Source organism: Patagioenas fasciata, chromosome 5 (assembly GCF_037038585.1).
Source record: "Patagioenas fasciata isolate bPatFas1 chromosome 5, bPatFas1.hap1, whole genome shotgun sequence".
Lineage (NCBI taxonomy): Eukaryota > Metazoa > Chordata > Aves > Columbiformes > Columbidae > Patagioenas > Patagioenas fasciata.
This window is the reverse complement of record NC_092524.1, coordinates 42465922-42482661: the sequence shown is the minus strand read 5'-3', so window position 1 is coordinate 42482661 and position 16740 is coordinate 42465922. Positions and strand designations below refer to the sequence as shown.

The following is a 16740-nucleotide window of genomic DNA, read 5'->3' as shown; positions in this document are numbered from 1 at the left end:
AGTTACTGGAATGTAATTAACAACAATGAAATCAGCTTCCAAAAATAAGCTTTAAAACACAAGTAAAATTAGGCCAACAGACAATAATCCGCTATGTGGTATTCTGTAAACTATGTCTTCAGGAGATCATAACTGAAAAACATGCTTTCTTGGCAACATCCTTCTATTTTCATGGTGCAAATATTGATAATTTGAAGGCCCTCAGTGGAATCCAGCGTTAGCTATTGTTTTTATGCTGTAACAAAAGTAGCAGCAGGAGGTGAAATCAATGCCCTTGGAGGGTAGGGTCACAAAAAAGAATTTATTGCCACTTTTTTGTTCTGGAACAGTTTGCAATCATAAATTCTTCATAAACAGAATACTTCAGAGAATGGTCCGTCTTCATAAATATACGACAGAGGACATCAATTTCATTTAATTCACAATTTGTGTCAGCACAGCAGATGCCAATGCCTGCCTTGATAGGGTTGTTTAATATGCAATTGAGACAGAGTAATATTCAGCACAGGGGACAAAATTTCACAGATTAAACTGTACGCACCACTGACATTTCATTCTAATGTATTTCCATTCCACACTGTTCACCTTAGATGAAAGTAATATTAAAAACCATATCCCTCTATTTTACCATTGTTAGAAGTTTAAATCCTTGTCTTTAATTTTTTTCATGCCAATTACAACGTAATCATGCCAATTAAAACAGTATGCCTAGTGCCGTTGGTTTCTGCAGAGGTTTTTATTAAATTTAACAAAACTCTATCAAACTCTGCTTATTATTCATGAAATTGCATTTAGCAGGAAAACTGTAATAGTTATATTTTATTTTTCTGTAAATGCTGACATTAATGACAAAACTTGATCCAGAGGTATATTTTGATTTTAACACACTGAGAAGTGTAGGGCTTAATTTTTTTTCAAGACAGAGTTTTTCTAGATTTTTAGAATTATGATCATTTACTTATGTCATAGTTTTATGTCCTACCAGCTCTAATCAGTATAACTGAATTAGTCTGATTAAATACATTGAAAGTCATTAGTGTAAGGCTTGAAACTGAATTTATTTTAGAAATACAAGTTGTCATGATCAGATGTAAACAATAGCTTAGTAAGTCTCATTTTTATAACTAAATTATTGATGTTCAAATATTTTAAAAATGTTTGGGGTGATGCTACAGACTAAAATTAAAAAGGAATAAGCTCACTAGTCATAAGACAACTTTTAACATTTTCTGACAACTTGCACATTTAGAGAATCAAGCGATTAGAAACAAATGTGCTGAACTAAAAAAACCCCACCCTCTGTAAAATGGCTATTGCGTTACCAAGCAAGCTAAAGTGACACAAGCCAGTGTTTAAAATACTGTTGGCAGGCTGCATGTATAGCTTACTCGTAATATATCAGAAATGCTTTTTAAAATAAGATAATAGCATGCAAAATTATGCAATGTAACTGTATTACTAATATCACACATCTATAATTAATCATTTAAAGTAATTTATAAATTTATCTTACCCTTGATTTGAAGTGAAGGCAATTAAGGAGAGAAGTGGATGGAAAAATATATAGTTTGACCTCTCTCTCTCTCTCTCAGCTGTTTTACAACAATAGGACAATAGTGTCTCCTGCACGGTGCCATCACTGGTCTCTGGGTAACAGAATCACTATATTGCTTTTTTTGCCAGATTCTTGTATCTCACTCTTTGGCTGAGACCCAGCCCATCATAGCGTGAAATGAATTACATGAAACTTTTTTGGCTTTTGTCAAAAGTGAGCTGAATATAGCAGCATGAAACATATCCTGGCTGTATTCTGAGCTTCAGGTATTCAGCTTTGTACTGAATTTGCATATTTGTTTTTGAGCCATCAGTGTGACCTGAAATATGCAGTGACAACCCCACTTTTCATCTTAAGGGTATAGTAAATAGTTAAACAGTAGATGTCTCTAACATGTACCTTCAGAATAAATTCTATTAACATTCACTCAAGCATGACAGTCAGTGTATATCAGATATACTGCATTATAGTTGACTTGGTGCATACCCGTAATACATGGCATATTTTACTTACATTTTTTATGTATTAAAGAACCAAAATTATTAAAGTCAGACAGGAGAAAAGCATGGAATAAAAAAAAAAAATCAACAGAAGAGGAAAATACTATGGAGTTTTTATGATAGCATGAGTAGCTTGTTTGAAATGTACATGGTGAATTGAAATAGAGAGATATTTGTGCCTCAAATTAGAAATCAGACAGACAGTGTACTTCAACACACAAAAATGTACACATAACCCACAAACAGTAATAAAAATGCAAATACCACAAGCAGTTCCCATTTTTCATTAATTGAATCCACTTTTTCAAGGAGATCATTTGGTAGTAAAACACCACTTTTCTTCAGAGCTTCAACCTTACTAAGCAGTTCCATCTTTTTCGGGTGCCTGATTGACATTTCTACATTGTATCTCTAGAATGAAAAGAAATAGACAATATTAGCTACTGTGAACAGTTTTCTCTATAAAAAAAAAATGCAACTTTAATTCTATGTGCCTACTTATGATCATGCTTACGATGCCATTTTTAATTTTTTTTTTAAGCACACAATCCTCTCATGATGCAGCATAAGAGACTTAGGTACAAAGCACGTAGCCTTCTGGGTGACGTATCTATGCAGGCAGCTAGCGATTGATTACGTATAGTAATATTCACTCATTCACAATATTCACTTGTGCAGTAATATTCACTAACAGCCTCTTCATCTGAACCTTGTTCTGCCCTTGTCTTGTTTGAGTCAATGGTATCTTATTTTTCAAATACACTACTTCAGCAAGTAACACTGAGGCTCTCCGTTGGAAAAAAAAAAAAAAAAAAAAGGAATAATTAAATAATTTCCTAATGATGTTTCCTGTAGAGTTTATTTCTTCTCAGTCTCTCATTGTGGATTCTGTCTCATATATTGGCCTGAAACACTATTACACATGAAAACATGAGTGTTTCACCTTAAAAAAAACCAATTAGACATAACTCCCTTACCACACAATACCAGTCACTTGATTTTTATTGCATCAACCAACAGGAACAGTGAAACGGCACACAAATGACAACAGCCACAATGCTCATGCAGACCAATAGTTTCTTCAAGCTGAAACTACCTTTTATGTCCTGTACTGTTATTTATTGTCAAGAAAAAAGAAAAAAAAGACCAAGAAAACAGGAAGAAAATCAGAAGCTTCTTTCCAAATTACATTAATTTAACTTGCTAAATATTTTAACTGTGTATTAGTACTCTGTTGAAAATGTATTCTGATCCGCAGATCAATGGGCAAATAAATCTCTTTAAAACCCGTAACCTCTAAAAACCCCAATTAAGTATTAAATATAATAGTTTTTACAGTGATTAATTATGTTTTAGTACCTGGTACAGTAAATAAAAAAATAAAATTTAACACACAGGCATTCATTCACATACATACCCTACAATGAGTTAAGCTAATTCCTTCTCCCTCTTATGTATAAAACACTCATAGAAACAGAACTTCTGATATGGACAAAAATGCAGCATTTACTCAAAGAGGAGAGTTCAGCACATATTCTTGCAAAGGTCTTTACAAGATATATATAAATTGTGCATAGCTATTAGCAAATTGCACGCAAACATTAAGCTTTTTTTTGCTTTAAATTCGGCCAAGAAAACTGTTATAGCAGCCCATACTGAAAATGTTATTAACTGGGCTAAGTATAAAAAAATTAAACTAGAATAAGGAATGTTTAAAACATGGGTGCCTTTTCCAGATCCAAGAACATGCTCTGTAGGAAAACAAAGCAAAAATACAATTGGAGACAGCTTAAAGAAAATAATAAAGGTGTGAAATCACTGTTTCAGCTAACAGGTCCTCAGCATTTCCATGCATATGTTTGCATATTGTTAGTTTCATATTTTAATCTCTCATTTACACAACACATGCACATCATTTATATTATGTAAACTTCAGCAAATATTAGTCATTTGTGGATCATGGAGCAAATGTTTTAAATGAGGTGATTTAAACCATTTCTCACTATTAATGAACACTTGATCAGGTGTCTGCGTATCCAAAATTACATGAATATGCATAGTAAAAAACAAGGAATTGTTTACAAAGAACTTGCCTTTTGACACTCACTGTACAGCAGCTAAGGTTTTAGAAAAGTACAAGGATAGGTATCAACCAGGTCTGGCCTGAGGGAACTGGATCTGCCAAGAGGCAACATCACTTTATTGGACTAAAACGTTCAACAAGTTTGCCTCTCGGTCCTGTATTATTGCCTTTTCAGCTAGAATGATTACTGTAGGAGATTACAATCTTCTTTATGTAATCTGATTTCTATTTAAAGATGATATAGCTGAAAAGGATTTGCATAATTATTTCCATAAGTACATGTAATATCAAGGGGAATCCAGAGTCCAATTTGCTAGGCACTGAAATCCAGTTCGTGCAACTCCCTTTCTTTTGTCAAGCGAATTAATAGACTGAGGGAGTCCTCTAGCTGTGTGACACTGGTGCAGGCACAGCTCAGTCATCCCCGTCACTTCTCCCAGGCTGGCAGCTGCTGCTGCCTGGACTGAGGCTGGGGATGCTCCTGGATGATGCAGGACCGGTGGAGACATAAAATACATTGTGTCTTTCATAACTACAATGCTCTTGTTAACATAGAAATGGAAGATGTTTAATTTAATTTTGGAATAGATAGAATAATTCAGTGCAGCATAATCCAAATAGTGTGACACGTTATAAAACATTATTACATTAAAAAAATAAATAAGCCAGATTTTGTGTATGGGCTTTGTCTTTGTCACCGGTAACCTACTGTATAAACAAGCATGTTGAAAGTGCTGATTGACAGAAAATGCATTATGCTGTAAAAGATGAAAGAATTCAGTTCATTTTTAGATGTATTGGTATGTGACTGTGAGTCAGTATTGTTTCACTTCTGGATATTTAACATGCAGTCCGTATTTTAAGTTAAGGGAAGAGCTTAATGTACAGGAGGCACAGTTTGAGAACTGATAGCACGAGATGCTATTGCTAATGCTATTTTTTAATCCATTAAACACCTACACTCTAAGCAGTTGCATGGAAAAATTAGCTACCAGCTCTATCAGTGCTGCACAACCCTATCTGGTAGGACTACTTAATCCTGTGGTGAGAAGATAATTTAATCTTCAGATTCATTCTTTCCTCAGCTTTAAGTGAGCAAAGGCTGCTCCATTGTGACAGTCTGTGGATGCTATGATATAGATCACTGTTTAATAGACAAAAATGAGATTCAGAAAGTTAAAGTCACAAGTTTCTCACAACAGCCACAAAAATAAGTAAATGAGCAATATTTCATTTCCCACAACAACTGTCATATTAAAAAACTGGGGGGGAAAATGCCAAAGAACGTACTGGAAAAACTGTAAAATATTTACAGCATGATTAGCTGTGTGTATGCATGGCTGGTTTTGTGTTTCTGAAGCCACTCAAAAGAAATTGGAAACATTGTTAAATTAAAGAATTTTGGCTTTTTATACCTTCTCACTCAATAAAACCTGTATTTCTCAAAGGAAAAATAGTGGAATTTTTAAAAAGGCAGTAGCATTTGTCTGTGAATAAGTTTTGGCAAAAATATTTAAACGATGAGAAGTTGAATTCCAAAAAAAAAGCAAGTTAAAACCTTACTTCCCCTGATAAAAATATTCTAGGAAATCCAGACAGGCTTGATTGAGACACATTTTTTGACACTTTATACTAAACTGCGCCTTTCTTTTTTGTCCCTTTTTTCCTTTTTCTTTAAAAAATTATATGAAACATTTTTTCTGCAAAAAATCACACCCAAAAATTCTGCCCAAGTGGAGACTGGAACAATGCCTTGTAACAGTGTTAATTGTCACCATGGAAACCAGAAGAATAAGCCATTTTGAAACTGGTATAGAAGGCACACATTGAGCAACTCAAGCATTTTTCAGCCTCCCTCAGTGTTAAGGAACAAGATGCCTAGTCACTGAGAGGTCAGAGAAAGAAATCATCATGAAAGGTTCGTAGATGTGCACTGTCTGGTAAACAATACAAAAATCTGTACACAGTTAACAACTCTGTAAGACTGTGCACTGCATCTTTCAGAAAGAGAAACACCACAAAAAGATGATCAGGACCAGGGAGCAGATTCCACCCCTCGAGCAAAACTTTAGGGCAATATTATGCGAACCTAGCCCCTAAAGCTCCCTGGGAATTCTGTTGTTGTAATAAAACTTCAGAAGAGGAAAGAAGAAAAAAAAAGCCTGCATGATGGAATTCAAAATAATGCTCTAAAAGCACACAGAGAGATTAAGACATCCATTGTAAGACTTTCGTATGGTGCTTCTGTTGGTTATAGTGAAAAGAGACTAGACATGCTGAACACACAGTGGAGCTATGGCTACGAAGTACAGAAGAATAAAGCCAGTGAACTTTCTCCATTATTGGAATATGGGTGTGCTATTTGTAGATGTTCTGCATTCCATCATTCACATACTAATAAAGTATCTTCAGCCAAACGGCACTCTGTGACACACAACTGAGATCAGGACTGAGTGACCTGAGATTATTGCTTTACCTGGACTGGATCTTTAAATTTTAAAAACTTGCCTTTTGGAGTGTTTCAACTGCTGCAGACACAAATACATAGACACACACGTGTTCAGTGTCTGTATGTGCATTCACAGTTATTGTTGGCACACATTTGCAAAATATACTACATACATAAAGTTAAATAAAGAATACGCTGCAACCAAATTCACCAAATATGTTATATATATTTTTATATATACATATATATATATAAATGCACATGTAGCAGTATTTGTCCATCATCTCTTCACACACTCACTTTGCTTTCTGGATAATGTTTGCACTCTTCATGCTAGGCTTCATGGTGGCCCCTTAGAAAGCCCATGCCTAATGCCATTCAGTGATGAACAAAGAGTCTTTTTATTCCAAAGTCCAGGGCCCAAAGCTCAGCTGTATACAAGCAAAGTGAAGGAATCTGCTAGAGGCCAGCCTACCGTTCACAATAGATCTTAATGCTTCTACCTTTTTGGTACTATCAGTGTGAAACATTTTAGAAACCATCCAGCCTGGTTATATTTCTTACACTGTCAATAGCACTAGAACCTCAGGACAACAGATCTGGGCTGAGTGATCTGTCTAGATAAATAGCAGTTGCTGTTTCTTGCAAACTTCATGTATTTCACTATTAGCAATTTATGGCAAATAATTGCACAGGGAAATTATAAAGACTCCTACAATTGTCCTTGTAAATTAATAATAGGCTTTTTTGATTGGGATAAATTTGCTGCTGAGCCTTTGGAAAAATTAAAAAGTGCAATGTCATTTAAAATTGCCAGAACTCACACAGCAAATTACATCTGAGGTTAAGAATCAGTTTTTCCTCTTCTAGTTTATTCCATTTGCATGATCTGGAAATCACATTACATTGGCTATGTATTGTTAATTGGACGTAGATTGCATTATCTTTAATATAAATGAAACTACAAATATTAAAATGAATTGCAAATTCTCTAATAGAAGATCATAAAACAATCTTTTTAAAGTATCTCCCATTAATAATTTAATTCTAATTATATCACTCAGAAAACTCAAGAAGGAGAGTGCTAACTTATTTCCATTTGCCTTTTTCCCCTACAAATAAGCACACTAGTAGGATATGTATTTGTGTGAGAGTGCATGTGCATATGGGTGTATGCCTGTAAAACAAAACAAATCTCAGCACTTTGCCTTAAACCCCTGCAAACACCTTGCTTGCTCTTTTCAGAAACTAGCAAATGTGGATTACACTTGTGCGAGGTATTCCTTTCTGTGGCAACTACAGAAATAAACACATTGAAAGAAATATTAAGTAACTTCGTGAACTAAATTTTGCCTACATTAAAAAAATATGCACTTGGTACCCATTGTTCTGCCTTTTTTTAAGGAAGGTGATCCCAACCCTTTAAATTTTACTATAAATGTAATATCTTTTTGAAGACGTTGTATGCCCTTTAATGAATTTATATTAAATATTTAATACTGTTTAGGGCATATCCACTACTACCAAAAACAGTTATATTCCCAGCAGTCCCACTGTTTCAGGCAGAGGGCTTGATTGATCCTCCTAGCCTGAATTGAGTAGAATGAAAAGAAGCAGTTGGAAAATAGCTGCAATCATTTAATGCAGATGACCTCTGACAGGCTCACAGCTCTTCTATCTGAACAGAAATTTGCATGGGGTCTCTGTGCAGAGGAACAATGTAACCTAAATGGTAGACAATCTTTATTCTAATGAAGTGGGTGTCAAGGTCAATGTAAAACTGCAATGATAAATGGTGCACCACTAGGCAAGAGAAGTTGCATAGGCATTGTAGTGCTTTCACATTAATTGAAGGCTGAAATGCACTGAGTGAAAGCACAAGACTCTCTTTTCACCATAATGTGTTAATGCACAAATGTTTAAATGTTTTATTCAAGCCCCTAGCCTGTTGGCACAAATCTTATTGCAAACAAAAATACAATAGTTGGCCAATAACCAGAAAAATAGAACTTTTTATTAGCTTTCCTTATTTCTTGAATCTCTAACAACTTCCACAACCTACTCAGAGTACCAAAAGAATAACAAGTCTCCAGACACCTAATGTAATTCCCATGATCCTTTTTCTATTTAGGATATCTGTCTTTAATTAGTTCCAAACAAGCTAGCCTTTAGACAACTCTTCATTAGATACCATTCCCAATGAACTAACTGTGAGAAGAAAAGTCATGCTTCAATATTATTATTTCCGAGATTCCAAGTTTTCTTTTAGTATATAGTTAACATCTCCAGGTGCCTTTTGTTCTCAGTAAGAATTAGACCAGTAAAACTGGGTTTTGTAATGCAAAGAGTTGTGTGCCTGGAGTGGGGACTGAACTACAGTCTGTTATTGTGGCTTTGTCAAAACTGCAATACAACTATAATTATAGTACTTCATCAGTCGATCAAGCAATTTGTAGAAGTCAGTACATTTTGTCTTATAAAAATGAGGAGGACAGTAAGCTGCTTTTTAAAATCCTGAGCTGCTTAAGCTTGTTAAGGGTATATTGTTTGCTAATACACTCATTAGCAGACAAGCATTTTAACTTCAGCAATTAAATGGGAAATGGTGTTGCACCATTAGTTTCACAAAATGCTAAAACACAGACAGCAGTCTACAGCTAAAAATTTTAGAAAATGTATTTTCACCCACAAGCTGCATTACACACTTCAAAGTGTTTTTTGTTCAGCGACATATACACAGGGGTGTGTGTCTGTGGATGAATGTAGGTGGTGAAAGCCCTGCATATAGCTGTGAAGCTAATTATATATATACACATATACACCCACTTAAAATTTCCCAAGTCCCATAAGGATTGCTGCTGAAGCACAGCGTCATTTCTTGACACCGATGAACATTTACTCATCTGAGTAATCTCAAGGATGACAGAAGTTTATTCCTGTGAGCAACTAACAGCTTTCCTGGATAACTAGCAGGTTCACAATATGAATGATAAATTTAGAATATTTATCAGCCTTTATAGTTTTAGGCTCTTCTGTGCAAATAAATATTAATACTACAATTACAGTTTTTAGACAAAGAGCTATAGCTTGTTACTAATTAAGAGGATCTGAAGTACTTTCCTTTTCTGGGAGGCTGTGAGTGGCACGTACTATACAATGCCATTTCTATTTTACAACTCACTTGTGCAAGGGAATTTTCCATACGGAATTCAGTCTTCAGGATATTGCAATTCACAGAATAAACTCCAGTGGAATTAAAAAAAAAAAAAAAAAAAAAAAAAAAAGGCAGCGTAGTGTAAAGGGAAAAAAAAACCAACAAAAAACTCGTTCCTGATGAAACTGTTTAAAAAACTGTACAGCTTCATCTGTGTGTGATTTGTCAGGTCTGAAGCTTTGACGTGCCCAAGGGGCAGACCCCAGCGGGGAGTAGGCTGCAGAGCTAAATAGCTGTGAAAGAAGTCTTAATGTAGGATGGAATTCAAACTAACCTTGACATGACCTCGGGAAAAATATGCAAAAAGTAAAATGAATGCACTCTGCAAGATACATCCTAATTTTGTGGCCGAGCTGGTTAGTTTCACAAACATAGCTGCGACTTTAAAAGCAAAATAAAATGCGAGGAAAAAGGGGATACTTCGGAATTCAGAGTAAAAACTTATGTGGGCATGGGGTGTTGCTGTGGAGGCATATGAACCATTTGGAAACAATCCAAATAAAAACCAACAGTGAACAATATTGTTGTCAGCCTGTCTATTCAGGAAAATTGTTTTTTTAGGTTGAATATAAATGACACAAAGCCAAGATTACATCATTGCATTACAAAGTCTGTTGTGGCTTTTAGCCGAACAAGCCCCATGGATCTACTAGCTGATGGCAGTAATTCAGTACGAAGTTTTAAAGGCTTCTCTCCCTTTTTTTTTTTCTTTCCCCTAAGCTTTGTTGATCTAAATATATAGGAATCTTGTTTAAATACTGATTACTTCTTATTTTTTTAACCCACATCTCTGGGTTTGTTCTGCAAACTTACTACTTGATACAGACACTAAAAATTACAGTGGGTATATTAAGTCTTGATTTGGCTTTATTATGCATTTTGCCTGTCTTGCTCAGTGTTCAGTTAAGCACGAAGACATCCACCTTAATATAGCAGCCAAGAACTGGCTAATTCACTAGATATATGGAAATTTTAATTGAGTGTCAACTTGTGTTGAAATTCAATCCCATTACCTTCAGAACGCAATTTTGTAGCAATACTAGTTATTTACTACACTATTAACCAGATTTTAAATATAATTAAATTGCTAAGAACATACAGCCAAAATACAGCTGTTGGAATTCATATAGCAAGAGTAATCAAGTATCAGGTGCATGAGATTCTGCTAGATCTATAAGCTGCTGTCCATCCACAAATGAAGACAAACCATGGCAGATGATGGTAGAACATGGTCCCACAGTACAGGTTATAACACAGTTCAGCTAAAGCCACAGAGTTAGTGTACTTTATGTTATAACAATCTATTAATATCGTAAACTATGTGTTTTACTGGGATCTTCGGCTGATATAGGGAAGAATTTCTGAGATTCATCTCATATTGCTTACAACAATACTATTAGAGCTTTGAGGGTTTTTTCACACCTTGCACCAGAGGTGTTGCTTTTAGCACAGACTAATAGAGATGCAACCAACAGATATGCTTAAAATATCAAACATGGATTTAGCTTAATTTACATTTATTTAGTTGCCTGGAGAATAACTTATATTAAAAAAAAATAAATAAAATAGTGCTCTTTAGGAATTAATAGCTACTATACCTTTGGGTTAATGCTTGGGTGTATTTATTTAGAAAAACAAACAAAAACAAACAAAACAACAAAACCCAACCAACCAAACAGAAAACAAAACCAAAAAACAAACACAGAGCAAGGGAGATTCTAAAATAGTGGTGTAGACTGCAGTTAGTCCATTACTAGTGGAGAATGTATTTGATGGCAGGGACACCGTTTGGCCTGGAAACAAAAAGGTGAAGTTGCAGCTCTATCCTTGGCTGGATATTCTGAAATGCTGATCCTACATGTACCAAATCTCATATAGCTACACTTTTACATTTACATTTTTACAAAATAAAATATGACAATGTAAGATTATGGAGATCTTTTGAAGAAGATAATCAAATAAAGTAATTCATAACCTGTTATCCTCCCTTCTGCTGAACCTGTGCCTGCTTCTGCAGTATGCATGAAACACAAAATTGGAACTACTCTACACAAAGATTTAATTCCAAATGCACCAACTATTGTCAAGTTGTGTGTTACAGGCATCATTCTATTTTAAAATGGATGTTCCTCTCCATTTATCTTTCACAGACTGGCTCTTCTGAAGTCCTTAGTTCATTGTTACTCAGCCAGAATGCTAATGGTGGTCAGTAATAACCTCCCGTGAGTGAAGCCTGCCTGAAAACAGACAAATAAATTATCCTCTCTTCTAGCAATACCTACTGGGATATGTTTGAGGGTAGAACACCTCTGGATCTTTCTTCTTCTTACCTATTTGCTGTACTGTTTCATGGGAGTAGAGGTTCCCCACTGCAAAAAGAGCCAAAGAGAAATCTAAGTTCCTCAGACCAACAGAGGGAGAACTCAAAGTCTCCATCAAAGGACAGGAGATTCCACAAAGTTCAGTATACCCACTATTTGAGGCACAGTGGATTTAGTAATCCACATTACTAGACCTTGTCAACTGTGAGAAAAGAAAATGATCCCTGGCCAACGGAGACAGCTCTGCAATCTCTGCAGGCTGGTGAGTGACCTCAAGTCAAGACCAGACAGGCTCTGCAGCTAACTTGCTCAGTCTCTAACCTCCGAATGTGTGGATCTGAGTTCTCATGACCTGTACTATCCAGGGTAACAACATGAGCTTTTTTCAAGATGAAAGAACTGACACCTGTTCAAGTGCCCATCTAGGTGTTGATTGGAAAAGAAGTTGACAGTAGATTTCTCCATTTGCCCAAAATTATAATGAAAAATGTCATTTTTAAGTGCACATCCTGTACTGTATTAAGTAAAGTGAAAGCTAATAGTTTTTATAATGTGCTATTTGATTTGTTCCTTATAATTTCCCTTGAGTTATGTCAAAGCTGGCACAAGCAGCAGGTCCACTAGGAGTGCTAAAACATCTCCACTGACTATCTAAAACCCCAGCAATCACCATAATTCCTCTTATAGCAATACCATTACAATGTACCACATCAACACTATTGTTAAAACATGGAAAAAAAGAAAGGTATGTCATTACCTACTTATTGCCATCCCCAGATAGACATATCCTGAACCCTTCAAGAGATGTAGCAGATATCAGCTCTTCACATTGCCAGTACACATTGATGTTATTAAAACAAAAGGAGAAAGTTGGCATCACATTGCCATTGTCAGTGCTAACAATAGGCTAATCTCATTTTTTATATAATTTTATAAATTCTTAAGGACTCAATACTTCATTTTTAATCTTATTCTAGGAAAAACATAATACTTTTATAATAAAAGAAAAATTACTCTTAAGTTGCATAGTTATTTTTATGATCAACTACAAACCACTTTCAAGACCAAATTCATAATGAAACTGCTGACACAGCTTAAACTATGGCTGTGTGAATGCTGCAGAAACAGCTATTTCAGAAAACATTTTTAGCATTAAGAGAAGTAAGTCCAACTTTGTTTAAACTTGAACTTATTTTTTACAATAGCAAGTAATGTTAACAGCATGCTGAAAATGTTAAGGCTAAGTGTACAGTGTCAAAATAGATTGAATCTCTCTGAAAACTGGAAATTCAAGGTTTTTAAACACAATCCAGATGTTTGGCTTTTAATCACATTTCAAGAAAGAGGAAACTTCTGCAATACAAAATTCATACATGCATATTTCATTAGTGCCTTTCCTATCACTGAATTAAAAATTTCTAACATATGTTTTCCTCAAACAGATAATGTTTAAAATTAGAAGAGTTGGCAAGAAGTTGTACACCTCACAAATGTCATTGAATTATTTTAACATGGAAGAAAATATTTCATTTTTAGTGTATTAACAGCGTTCATAGCAAATTCTACAGCAGTGATCATTTTTTGCCATATTGATAGGAAGTTCAATAGTCCCTGAAACAAACTGAGTGTGTAAAGATGACTGAACAGCAAGAACTAACAGCCCACCTTCTTCAGAATATCTGAGACTGATAATACCCTGATGGACCTACAGGTATTTAACACAGACACTTTCTCTTTTACTCACTGGTGATTCAAACAGCATAATGCTATGCCCAAGCAGCCTCTTCAGCAAGAGCCAGACTACCTTGAAGGTAGAAAAACTTCTTCCAAGATGTATTTCAATTCTCGAACTCGCAACAACACCACTGTATTTGCCGAATGATATTTAAAGGACTATATCAGTGTGGCCATTTTTTCTAAAAATTAACACAGGTCATACATTATATATATATATGTTTTTTAACCTCTGGAGTCTTAGAAAATTAGACTGAGTTAATTTCTGAAAATAGAGTTGCTGAATGTAATAATATTTTAATATTGTAAATAATTTAAGATAGACAAAACCTAAGCAATAAAAATGAGAGCATCTCTATCACACATATAACAAGAAAAAAAGAAAAACTAAAAAGACAAATAAATCCTCTTTCTGGATACCTGCACGTGATACTGGTTTTTCTCCTTAAGAGCCTTGCAACTTCCAAGAAGTATGTGAAGTGTGACCATGAACTGCCAGGAACAGAAATACTCACTGTGTTATTCTGTGATGTGATGGAGTGAGATGCTACTATCAACTTCAGTTCTGTTCAGAAATGTTAGAAACTCAGCAATCCAGGAGATGCTGAAAGCCAGTCCCTCCATAACTCCAACAGCTGCTGTGCCTAGGAGAGATACTTAGCCTCTTCCCAAAGGGCCACCAGCAAGGGTATCCCTAATGCAATAGTTCACAGGCAGGCTCAAGCTTGCCATTCCTGTGCTCCAAAGAGCTGCAGTCTTGAGACAGTCCTGTGAAGCAGACAAATATTTTTCTCAATTGAAAATGGAAAACTGAGACACAGACGGACACCATGTCTGTTGTCAGGGAAGACCTCTGATGTGGGAACACAAGACTTTTGAGATCTGCTTCAGCATTCTGTCCAACAGAATATTAATATATTGTCTGAGCTCAGAATTACTTAACACTGTTTGCTTCAGACTAGACTGAAAAAAAAAAAAACAAACTGAACTTATGATACATTTTAGTCACCGTAGAAAACACCTCAGCTCTAAACTCAATAAATCTTGATTTCTACAAGACATATAGGCACCAACACTAATAGCTACCTTTAAAAGAATACATGAATGAAGTGACACTGAACTAATTTTGTCTACTGTTCAACTAGCGAGACAGAAACAAAAGGAATTTTCCTCTGTTTCTTTATACTTTCCTGATTTCAGGTGTCTGTTTTCAAGGGTTTGTGCTGCTGTTACTGCTATATGTGAACTCTGTTATTTGCTGGCATGATGAAAGTCAAAAGCATCTTCTCATCTCTAATGGCATTCTGCCAAAATATTCTCTGACAAAACTTGGTCTGATTCACAGATCTGAAGTTCAAGAAATTGTCATAATCTAACCTCACTGTTTGTATAAAATGTGCCACGGTCTTAACTTCTCTTCCTGCATTAAGCTCTCAGCTTTCTGGCTTAGAGAAGATCTTTTGGTATTGCATCCAGCGCTGATTTAAAGATGCAAATGATGGAAAATTCATAGCATTCCTTGGTAAGAAGATAAATAACCAGCCTCCTTCACTTTTAGAAACTGTATAGCATGTTTCCAGTTTGAATTTGCTTAATTTTAACTTCCAGATGTTTTATCTTCTTATACCTTTGCCAATAGCTTGTCTGCGAAAGCATGACATTACTACAGGAATCAAACACGAAACCAGATGACTCGCACCGATCTTGGGTTAAATCTGTTTGGTGTTCCTGGGATTACAATTTATAGAATGAAAACACAGAGAAGCTGAATAATTTTTGCAGAGGCTGGTAAACTCAAATATACATACTTCAGACATTCCTGAAGCTTGATTCTTTCTAGAGCTGTCAGAAAGCCAATTTTCAATGACTTGGCCTTGATACAAATGAAAAATAATTTGTGCTTATGGACATTATTGCTTCTACTCACATTTTGGCTTTTACTTGTTAGGCTCTTGGGGTTCACTTAAAGATTTTTTTTCTGCTTCTATTCATGCTGGAAAGGATGATGGGGAGCAGGAGAAAAAGACCACAGTAGCAGATCAAGTGGATGATAGCCATGAGAATTTCACCCACAAGGAGAGTATTTTCTAGTGCATACCACTGACTGCTCTAGATTCACTTTGGAAATTGTGGATTTGAATGTGAAGTGATCTTGACAGACCAGGAAATCTGCCCTTTCTGTTTAGTATTTTGTAATGAGCTTCTCTGAAACCACCACACAGCATAATGTCTGTATATTAATAGAACCTGTCTTTCAGTAATTAAAAAAATTCTGTAAAGGTACTGCAATGAAAATGTAGAAATGGATTTTAGGGAAAAAACAAACAAACAAACAAACAAAACACTAGTTTTTGTTGACTTATGTTGCCTTGCTGAAATGCTAATCTCTGTGCTCTATGCAAACTGATAAACTGGTGATATAGCATCGATATTCAAATCTACATAATATTTGCAATGTCAGTAGATTTAGAGACTGGTAAATTATTGCTATTTTAATACCTGAATTCTACATAAAGATGAAAAAGGCACATCTTCAAAAGTGGGAAAGATATGCGTGTATCTGAAAAGGAAATAAATGCTTCAAAGGACGGTAGTAGCAGGAAATATCAGGACACAAAACCAGAAGTGAAGTAATATGAGGCAAATGCCGGATATTTTGCATCTACTTCAGCTACAGCAAACACTAGAGAAGGCAGGAACTTTTGTTTTTCTGGCATTCTCTCAAGACATCCTGGTTCTGCTTTGTGGAAAACCTATCCTGCTAACCATGCATGCTATGAACTGCTATCTGGCAGTACAAATACAAATTGGAAAGATCTGCATCCATTAAGACAAGATATATGTTTAAAATAATGAGTATTGGTATCTTCAACTGTAACTGTTG

General features: G+C 35.3%; 1 protein-coding gene across 4 annotated transcripts in view; it reads right to left on the bottom strand.

The window, feature by feature from the left end:
* AKAP6 (A-kinase anchoring protein 6) overlaps positions 1-16740 on the bottom strand; it is a 286646-nt gene that overhangs the window by 50879 nt on the left and 219027 nt on the right. For all 4 annotated transcript variants that reach the window (XM_071809385.1, XM_065838655.2, XM_065838656.2 and 1 more), the window contains one exon: positions 2320-2466. In XM_071809385.1, coding sequence (XP_071665486.1) covers positions 2320-2466 — 147 coding nt within the window. The remainder of the gene's footprint in view (positions 1-2319; positions 2467-16740) is intronic.